At 40.5% G+C, this 10,965-nt stretch overlaps 1 protein-coding gene across 1 annotated transcript; it reads left to right on the forward strand.

The window, feature by feature from the left end:
- The first annotated feature begins 2,200 nt into the window (after nucleotides 1–2,200).
- On the forward strand, nucleotides 2,201–8,609 carry LOC135479430 (monocarboxylate transporter 12-like). The gene is made up of 4 exons (XM_064759258.1): nucleotides 2,201–2,303; nucleotides 4,203–4,346; nucleotides 6,960–7,103; nucleotides 7,429–8,609. Exons 1-4 carry the CDS (start codon nucleotides 2,249–2,251, stop codon nucleotides 8,607–8,609), a joined length of 1,524 nt encoding a protein of 507 aa, XP_064615328.1. The 5' UTR covers nucleotides 2,201–2,248.
- The last annotated feature ends 2,356 nt before the right edge of the window (nucleotides 8,610–10,965 follow it).

Genomic DNA, 10,965 nt, shown 5'->3' on the forward strand with positions numbered 1-10,965 from the left:
GGAGGGCTTGGCTGTGCTGTCAGAACGTCCGTTTTCTTCAAAATTTGACAGCTCACGTTTTCCAATGACAGAGGCAAAGTGAATTTACATATAACTAGTCAGGCAGTTAGGTTTAAGGGAATTCTTTGAATTACTTTCCGTTACCGGCATGTGACCTATAGGCACTTATCCCGTGTATGGGATATGAAGAGGTGGCATCAAACAACAAGCATCAATGGTACCATATAAAGATAAGCACAACATGGGCAACGATGCGTTTTTTCAACGTTCTCTTACATGTAACCTCTCCAAACGCAGCGGATTGTTGGTATTACGAGCAAGCGATGGGAGTGAACAGCTTGTGCTCGATGATGGCAGACATCTCTCTTGATACAGTACACAAACGACTCTCTCACGCTTTGTACTCGCGCTCGCGTCAGAACAAATATAAAAGAGCCTGGCGTAGTCATCCAGGGTAACATACAACTACAGGCTGTCTGAAGAACAACGTCGCTCTTTGAGCAGTGTTTTACACTCAACCCTATTTTCCTTACCTTCGCCGGATGCCTCAGTGGCTTGTGAAGCGCGCCTGCCTCGATACCTACCGTCACCCAGACATAGAGTGTGACCCGAGTTAAAAAGGTTAGCCTGCCGAAATCGGCTCCACATCGCCATCAAATTCTCGGCAACGCTACCATCTCGGGAAGCACCTTGAATTTAAGCTTCAACTGAAGTGTGTCCAGGAAATAAATCGTTCATTTATGACAGTTTTTTTTATTTGTTTGACTTAAAATCATCATTCCTCTGTCGTCGCAAAACTGTTACGTTCATATTTAGAGCTCGAACTGAAATGGAGAGGTTCTGGCGGGAAATTGTCACGTGCCTCGCTCAGATTGGATGATTTATTTCCCACCCATTCCATTGGCATGGGCTCGTCCAAAATCATAACAAAACAGCATAGACCTTTTCAAATTAGCAAAAAGGGGACAGCGGTTGTTTTAAGTGTTATTTTTTCCCTCTAATGACTTCATTATTTCATAATGATATGCTAGAATAGAAATAAAACTGGTCCACCGTTTGAGAACGAGGGGCCGCAGGCCTCCCGCGTTTTCAAACGTTTTATTTCTTAAATGACGTCGTAAAATAACGCACATGACGTTATTCCAACATAACTGCCATACTCGACGTCATATCTGCGTGACTCATCGTCACATAAGGAAGATTATCACGTCACATCAGGAAAATTTTACGGAAACTCCCGATGATTTTAATTGTTTTGGGGGTATTCTTCACTGCTGTTATTCATCGTAATTTTTTTAACCGTGGTGATAACTATGTTCCATAAGGTATCCTTCGTTCCATTTTAACATTTTCGTTTGGCTTCTCGTCACTGAAGTAGCACTGTTAAACATTTCGTATGATATAACTAATAAATGGAGCTTGGTGTATCTATGGACCAATCAAAAGGACGTGTTTTAGGCGTCGTTATCTGCCATGCCATGTGTCGTGTGTCTTTCCAAGGACTATCCTGTGTTAATGTCACCACAGATAACTGATAAAATGTGACGCGGCAAAATGTACAATCCGATTATAGTTCCATACAATCTGGCCATCAATGGTGACAAGATTCGTACTGAGATAATATCATAACGGTAAGCGCGCAGGCGCTGTCCTCTAACAGCCGGTGTCATTCATTTACAGAGTACCTGCGGATGTCACATCCTTACATAAATAATAATAATACGAAAAATAAGTTTTTATGGAAAAAATGATTCCAAATTATTACGACATTATTATCGATCTTCTGTTTTTTTCCCTCAAAACACCAGATATCATATTCTAATGCAGAAATACCAGCTATTTTGTTGTTAGGGAATCTATATTTTGCCTGAGATTATTTTCAGTTGTGTTAAATTGTTCTTTGTGTGTTGAAATGACCTCACTGAAAACTCTTGATGTCACATAATTAAGGAGAAACAGTACTTTCAGTTTTCAAATGAAAAAGAGAAACTGAAAGGCCTGGCAGTTACAAAAAGGGGGATATCTCGTTGATGAGAAATAGGTGATTGCTGGTATATGAAATTACATCACATTCAGATATATCGAATGTTGAGTTTAAAATCGCTAAAATTAAATTTCAGACAACAATTTATATAGCAGGATCGAAAATCAGTACGAAGTCTCACGTTAACAGTTTTTGATACTTTGGCATTGTTTTTCCAGAAAATCAAACCATTATGTCAACAGCTTGAAAGGCCGGGGATAAACAATGGGAAAAACCGGCCCTCCGATTGACCGGGGATGGGCCTGGATGATAGCTCTGGGTGAGATTGTCTTACTGATAAAACGCCAGTCCCCGTTGTGACAAAGCTGTCTTAGACTTCAGTCAGACTTAGACTTAATTTTAAAATTATTACTAGTTTTAGGCTTAATAATACTTAAATTTGTTTTGGACTTTTGTGAAAGAACCTGGTACGGTAAGGCGGAGAATCGGCCCCAGGGAGGTACAATAAGAAAGTGCAAATTACAAAATCCCAGCACAATTCTGTAAATTTCGGAACCAGGAGTACAAAACTTGGTCGAAGCCCTCATGAAAGTTATAATGCCATAAAAGAGATGGTTGCTTAGTAATAACACACCCAATACGCACTCTCGATCAAACACACCAATTTTTCGTTCAAACATGGCACTGTTTTTTTATTTACAGTATGAAGATCAACGTTAACCAGAAAAAATATGTTAACTGAAACCTTCGTGTGTGTATTTCTACGTGCTGTCAAAGTTTCGTTTTGATTAAAGATTGTCTTCATATGTAGAACATAAACTTTATATTGTGATGAGTTTTATCATAGTTTAACAAGTTTAAGATCTGTATTTCTACCATGATCTGTCAGGTATCCTCCACAGTACACTGGACTATCGAAATTACTGCGGAGAAAAGATTACTTATCGGGAAAGAGTTCGAATCTTTCTGGCTGTTTTTTTTTTTTTTTTTTTGAAAACATAATTTTGAGTGAGTATAGATAAAGACCGTCTTGCACTGAATAAGTGCACTGAATAAGATCACATTTGGTCTTCTGGCTAGTATTAACATTAACATGTTATGCGTAGAGAAAATATCAAGCTGAAAGTTTTGGCTGAATTTTGATAGAATTTTTCAGCAAAGCATATTTGTAGTTCAGCGATTTTCATAATTCTACAGTTTCTAAAGCAAGAAAAAAGATATTTGAGTGTGACTGGAGCCGGCTAGAATTTTTCAATTTTATGACCTATACATCGATTCAGTGCATGTTTGGAGCTTTATAAGCAGCGTGCTTGCCATATAACAGGAAAAGACGAGTAAAACAGAAATGAAAAAGAAGGAGCTTTTCGACTGCGTTAGCCGCTGCCTCTCACAGCTATAGTCAGTTTTGCTACTTGAGGCCCACAGTTCTTTGCACTGGGGCCGACTCCCCCACCTTACCATATCAGGCCCTTTATTTATGTATTTAGTTGGTGTTTTACGCAGTACTCAAGAGTATTTCACTTATACGACGGCGGCCAGCATTATGGTGAGGAAACCGGGCAGAACACGGGAGAAACCTACGACCATCCGCAGGTTGCTGCGGACCTTTCCATGTACGGCCGGAGAGGAAAGCCACCATGAGCTGTACTTGAGGACTTTTGTAGAAATACTGAAAATTATTGTTATGGGTTCAAATCTAAGTTCAGGAATAGCATCAAATATCATGACACGGTCTGACTTAAGTCTAAGACAGCTTGTCCAGACGTGGCATTTGGCATGTTTGGTAAGTGAAGAGTTTTGGCATAAGCTATAACTTCAACATAACGGTCATTTTACAATACACGTTCTATGCTTGAAATATTTTCTACATCCTATGTGGTCCTGTACAAAAGTAAGTATTAGATCACCTTTCGGATTCGAACCTGGCTTCGAGGAAATGGCTTTTTCCATGATGACACATCGGTACATAGTGCTGTCTTAATTCTAGATCTATTATTATGTTCCGATAACTGATGATATCTACCGATAAGTGAAGCTACCTGCTGACAAGTAAAGATATTTGCCGACAAGGGAAGATATCTGCTGAGAAGTGAAGATATCTGAAAGCACCCTGACATGGTCCGATACCGTGTTGTTATTATTACATATTATATTATGATTTTACACTGTTGTTCGATGACCTCGGACAATCTAATTGTAATATTTTCCTTCTTCACAGGTCTTTTTCTCAAGTCGCTCATTAATGGAGGCTTTATAAAGTCTTACGGAATATTTTTCTCGGCGTTTTCCGATACTTATGGCCGGTCAGCCTCGGAAACCCAACTGATTAGGTCAGCTAGAGCAGTCTGCGCTACTCTTTCAGGTAAACACAAGTGATTAGGTCAGACAGAGCTATCCAGGTTACACTCTCAGGTAAACACAACCCATTAGGTCAGTCAGAGCTATCTTCGTCTCTCTCTGACGTAAACACAACTGATTATGTCAATCAGAGCTATCTGCGCTGCTCTCTGGGGTAAACTCAGCTGATTGGGTTAGTCAGAGCTATCTGCGCTATTCTCTCAGGTAAATACAACTGATTAGATTGTTCAGACATATCTGCGCTATTCTCTCAAGTAAACACAACTGATTAGGTCAGTCAGAGCTTTCTGCGCTACCCTTTCAGGTAAACACAACCGATTATGTTAGTCAGAACTATCCGCGCTATTTTCTCAAGTAAACACAACCGATTATGTTAGTCAGAGCTATCTGCGCTATTCTCTCAAGTAAACACAATTGATTAGGTCAGTCAGAGCTATCTGCGCTACCCTCTCAGGTAAACACAACCGATTATGTTAGTCAGAACTATCTGCGCTATTCTCTAGTAACCACAACCGATTAGGTCATTCAGAGATATCTGCGCTACCCTCTGAGGTAAACACAATTGATTAGGTCTTTCAGAGATATCTGCGCTACCCTCTCAGGTAAACACAACCGATTATGTTAGTCAGAGCTATCTGCGCTATTCACTCAAGTAAACACAACCGACTAGGTCATCAAAGCAATCTGCGCTACCCTCTTAGGTAAACACAATTGATTAGGTCGTTCAGAGCTATCTGCGCTAGCCTTTCAGGTAAACACAATTGATTAGGTCATTCAGAGATATCTGCGCTACCCTCTCAGGTAAACACAACCGATTATGTTAGTCAGAGCTATCTGCGCTATTCACTCAAGTAAACACAACTGATTAGGTCATCAAAGCAATCTGCGCTACCCTCTTAGGTAAACACAATTGATTAGGTCGTTCAGAGCTATCTGCGCTAGCCTTTCAGGTAAACACAATTGATTAGGTCATTCAGAGATATCTGCGCTACCCTCTCAGGTAAACACAACCGATTATGTTAGTCAGAGCTATCTGCGCTATTCACTCAAGTAAACACAACTGATTAGGTCATCAAAGCTATCTGCGCTACCCTCTTAGGTAAACACAATTGATTAGGTCGTTCAGAGCTATCTGCGCTAGCCTTTCAGGTAAACACAACCGATTAGGTCTTTCAGAGATATCTGCGCTACCCTCTCATGTAAACACAACCGATTATGTTAGTCAGAGCTATCTGCGCTATTCACTCAAGTAAACACAACTGATTAGGTCATCAAAGCTATCTGCGCTACCCTCTTAGGTAAACACAGTTGATTAGGTCGTTCAGAGATATCTGCGCTAGCCTTTCAGGTAAACACAATTGATTAGGTCATTCAGAGATATCTGCGCTACCCTCTCACGTAAACACAACCGATTATGTTAGTCAGAGCTATCTGCGCTATTCACTCAAGTAAACACAACTGATTAGGTCATCAAAGCTATCTGCGCTACCCTCTTAGGTAAACACAGTTGATTAGGTCGTTCAGAGCTATCTGCGCTAGCCTTTCAGTTAAACACAACCGATTAGATCTTTCAGAGATATCTGCGCTACCCTCTCATGTAAACACAACCGATTATGTTAGTCAGAGCTATCTGCGCTATTCACTCAAGTAAACACAACTGATTAGGTCATCAAAGCTATCTGCGCTACCCTCTTAGGTAAACACAATTGATTAGGTCGTTCAGAGCTATCTGCGCTAGCCTTTCAGGTAAACACAACCGATTAGGTCTTTCAGAGATATCTGCGCTACCCTCTCATGTAAACACAACCGATTATGTTAGTCAGAGCTATCTGCGCTATTCACTCAAGTAAACACAACTGATTAGGTCATCAAAGCTATCTGCGCTACCCTCTTAGGTAAACACAGTTGATTAGGTCGTTCAGAGCTATCTGCGCTAGCCTTTCAGGTAAACACAACTGATTAGGTCATTCAGAGTTATCTGCGCTACCCTCTCAGGTAAACACAATTGATTAGGTCGTTCAGAGATATCTGCGCTAGCCTCTCAGGTAAACACAACCGATTATGTTAGTCAGAGCTATCTGCGCTACTCTCTCAGGTAAACACAACCGATTATGTTAGTCAGAGCTATCTGCGCTACTCTCTCAGGTAAACACAACTGATTAGGTCGACCAGAGCTATTTCTGCCACAAATTCCCTGTCAAGGGCTGAGATTTCAGCCGTACCTTTTGTGTCCTAGCGAGAGAAAGACAAGCTTCTTAAACACCCGAACATGGTCCACCCACATGAATGAATGAACGAGTGCTTTAGTACCTTGACCTTGATTTCTGCAGGTTTCAAGAATGTCGTTGCTGACATTTCGCACATATGTGTATTTATTTCATTGGTGCTTTACGCCGTACTCAAGAATGTTTCACTTAAGCGACGGTGATCACCATTATGGTGGTAGGAAACCGGAAAGAACTCGGAGGAAACACACGCCCATCCACAGGTTGCTGGGAGATCTTCCCACTTACGGTTTGAGAGGAAGCCCGTATACTCAATGTATACTATAGGCCTATTTATCTGACACAGAGTACAGTCTATGTAACAAATAAGTTTCATATTTTACCTTGACCAGGCCCATTCGGTACAGCGTTATCTGAGCGCTACACAGAGCGGGTTGTCGTCATCGTTGGGGCACTCATCTCATCGGCTGGCTTCATTCTTGCTTTTTTCGCCGACAGTTTGGAATTTGTCATTTTCACCTTTGGGGTATGTGGGGGTAAGTGAAAACTTTCGAAAAATGTTTGAAAACCACTGAACGGTTTTGGTTTTGAGTTTGAGAATGTTTTACATTTTTTCCATTGCATTTTTTTTCCCAACAGAATGTCTCAGATTTTTTTCTAATGACTGTAGTGAAAGTGAACTTGTTTGGAATGGGACATTTTCATATAACTTATAGGAAATAAATGAACTTAGAAGCCGGGCTCCGCGCTGAGCACATAACTGTCATTTTCTGTGGCTAAACACCAGAACCTCGACAATATTATTTTAAATGAAAAGACTATCATCAAATATAAGAAAAAAAATTTTTTTTTCTTTTGAAGGCATTGGCATATCATTGATCAACGGACCCTCAAGGGTTTGCTTGGGTCGGTATTTCGACAAAAAGCGGGGCAGAGCAAACAGTTTATCGTTGATGGGTGCGTCTGTAGGTCAAGTGGCTGTGCCTCCCCTTATCTCCCTTCTCATGGCCACATACGCACTCAGGGGAAGTATGTTGATCTACGGTGGCATTTTTCTGAATATCGTAATCACCGGGGCTCTGTTGAGACCCTTAAAGTCCTACTCTAGCACGGAAAAAGAAACTGTTGCAGTAGAAGAATGCAGTCCACATGACGCAAGTGGTGATACCCTTGAAGATGCCGAAACTGGAGATAATACTGGCTCAAAAACCGCAAAAGATGCAGGGGCGTCACGCATTCCGAATGGCAAACATCAAAATCTTGATGAAGGTACGTGCTGCTCTAATGGCACGTTGCGCGATATTCAGGGGTCCCCAAGGGTGGACAGACCAACTCTGCTGTCGCTAACGTCCACGACGTCTGAAGAGAATTTTAAAGGATCTACCAGGAGCATCACTGAGCGCATGCGTCATGTTGGTTCCCACCTAAGTTTGAGCACGATAGAGGACCCGAGATCCGTTCCAGAGGTGGAAATTGTATCCCCATCTGAGACACTCGTGAAACGGAAATGTTCAGTTTGTTCTCCTCTCGTGAGCTTCATCAAATTTATATTCGATCCTCAGGTGCTTGGTAACCCGCTGTACATCCTGTTTCTTTTCTCGTCCAGCCTGTTCATGGTTGCCAATACGAACCAAGTCACCTTCATCGTTCCGCGTGCTGAAGAAATAGGCATTTCCCGAGAGATGGCAGCTGTTCTGTTGTCTGTCGTTGGAGGTTGCGATTTCTTCGGCAGGTTCCTTTTCGGTGTACTGGCCGACATCAAATGTCTTTCCTCACATCACGTCATGGCTTTTGGCACGACTATCTCCAGTGCGGTCATGTTCGCCCTTCCATTCACTAGAACGTTCCCTGAAATGGTAGCTGTAGCCGCAATCTTCGGGCTTGTTGGGAGCTCTCATGCAATCCTTCAACTACCGGTCATGGTGGACTTTGTAGGGAAGGAAGGATTAGCCAAAGCAGTTGGGATGGGTATTTTCTTCCGAGGGATATTCAGTTCAGTTTTGGCACCTCTTCTGGGTAAGTGTGTGGGTAGTCTGTGTTAGCTTACAGTCAAATTATTAATCTGTTCATTTTAACAGAAAGTCCGTTGAGTGTATATATATATATATATATATATTTTTTTTTTTGATTGGTGTTTTACGCCGTACTCAAGAATATTTGACTTATACGACGGCAGCCAGCATTATGGTGGGTAACCAGGGGAAAGAAACCCACGACCATCCGCAGGTTGCTGTCAGACCTTCCCACTTACGGCCGGAGACGAAGCCAGCATGAGCTGGACTTGGAAAGATCAAAATTTATTCAGTGTTGACTTTAACCCATATGACTAAAATATATGACTGCACTACAAGCAAAACTTCTGCACACTGTTTCACATACAAAATGAAACCTTGCAGCCTGTCGTCTATCACGTAAGAGTTTTATTTACACAACGTTACTTTTGTTCAATGATATATTGATCCTGGGATTTTTACACAACGTTACTGTTGTTCAGTGATATATTGATCCTGGGATTTTTACACAACGTTATTATTGTTCAGAGATAAATTCATCCTGGGATTTTTACACAACGTTATTATTGTTCATAGATTAATTCATCCTGGGATTTTTACACAACGTTAGTATTGTTCAGTGATATATTCATCCTGGGATTTTTACACAACGTTACTGTTGTTCAGTGATATATACATCCTGGGATTTTTACACAACGTTACTGTTGTTCAGTGATATATTCATCCTATGATTTTTACACAACGTTACTGTTGTTCAGTGATATATTCATCCTGGGATTTTTACACAACGTTACTGTTGTTCAGTAATATATTCATCCTGGGATTTTTACACAACGTCACTGTTGTTCAGTGATATATTCATCCTGGGATTTTTACACAACGTCACTGTTGTTCAGTGATATATTCATCCTATGATTTTTACACAACGTTACTGTTGTTCAGTGATATATTCATCCCAGGATTTTTACACAACGTTACTGTTGTTCAGTGATATATTCATCCTGGGATTAAGACGGAGGGATATGAAGCTCTATTGTGCTCGCTTAGTCAGGCTTGAGAACCATGCCTTCGCTTCGCTTGATCACGCGGCAATCCGAGACTTCACGAGATTAACTCACCAGCCACAGAACTTTGAAGAGGACATCGCCTAATCTTTTCTGTAGAGCAGTGAAAATACGCCTAAAGTCAACAACCAGATTCCGGAAAAGGTTACTGAGGTCAGTATAGCATATGTTTGCTTACATATTAATTCAACTATCATTAATACGACAGGTATTTACCGCCGAAATTAATTGTTCACTCTCTTGCAGTAAGATCGGTAGATGTCGTCAAAATGTTAAGTAATAGAACAATTTAAATTTTAGATATCTATTTTAGCAACAAGACACATTAGTGTCTTCAATTATTTTAGTGCGTATTGCATTTATTTAAGACAGTATGGCATATAAAATGAAAACCGAGCGTTATGGTTAAATTAAATTGCGTAATATTACGGAGTTTATAGCGCAGAAGAATAATTAACTGTTAGCAGGTGTATAGCTGGTGGAGGTTGGTTCCATTTGATGTTGATAGAGCCTGTGGATTTGGCAGGCTACTTACGGATATATTTAAGGGAAGAGAATGAAAATGTGTTATTTAGGCCTGACTGAAATATGGTTGATTTACGTGTGAATGGTGAAGTAAATATGTACACATTGGATCTCAGCTTAATTGCTGATACAACATTTTAGCCCTCTCTGTTATTACTCTGTCTTTACGAAACATTTTGTTTTGTTTGTAGAGCTGATTTTTTATGCCTCGAAAATCCAGAATTAAGAAGCGAATTGGCCGTCGTTAACCAGACAACTCGTACCTTGACCAAGTCGAACTCAACTTAGACGTCATCCTTGCTCAGCGGGGACAACAGGGAGAGGCGTCTTATTAAAAGAAATGTCGAAGCCATTCTCTAATTTACTAAACTGACCATAACTCTTCAGACATGTCAACGGAAAAAGAAACCCATTCTGAGTGACTTTTTGATTGGCGTGATTGGCATTCAACTTCAGAATGTTGCTCTTATATGATATAGTCATTGTCCGATATGGAGTCCGTGAGACATATAATTGAAAATTAAGATGGCGTGTATAGTGTAAATCTTCAGCCTTTTTTCACTAAAGCACTTTCTTTCAGAGAAATCTGCGCACATATTTTTTTATGAAAATGATGCTAAAATGACTTGTTTGAGTCACTAAAGATGCAAGTTTTTTTTAAAAACTTTACAAATTATTTCTCTACACCTCATAGTCCTCTCAGAGTGTTCAAAATATTCATCACAGCGGTGATTGAAGATTTAGGGTACTCTTACTCTTATGTAAACCAGTTGTACGATAAATTATGTATACACAAT

This window comes from Liolophura sinensis, chromosome 12 (assembly GCF_032854445.1).
Source record: "Liolophura sinensis isolate JHLJ2023 chromosome 12, CUHK_Ljap_v2, whole genome shotgun sequence".
NCBI lineage: Eukaryota > Metazoa > Mollusca > Polyplacophora > Chitonida > Chitonidae > Liolophura > Liolophura sinensis.

Excerpts from the sequence above, each read along its gene's own strand:
- LOC135479430 (XM_064759258.1), top strand. The coding sequence starts at position 2,249 with ATGGGAAAAACCGGCCCTCCGATTGACCGGGGATGGGCCTGGATGATA. Across the intron at positions 2,304-4,202 it reads GGCCTGGATGATAGCTCTGG|GTCTTTTTCTCAAGTCGCTC; the intron begins GTGAGATTGTCT and ends CCTTCTTCACAG. Across the intron at positions 4,347-6,959 it reads AGTCTGCGCTACTCTTTCAG|GCCCATTCGGTACAGCGTTA; the intron begins GTAAACACAAGT and ends TACCTTGACCAG.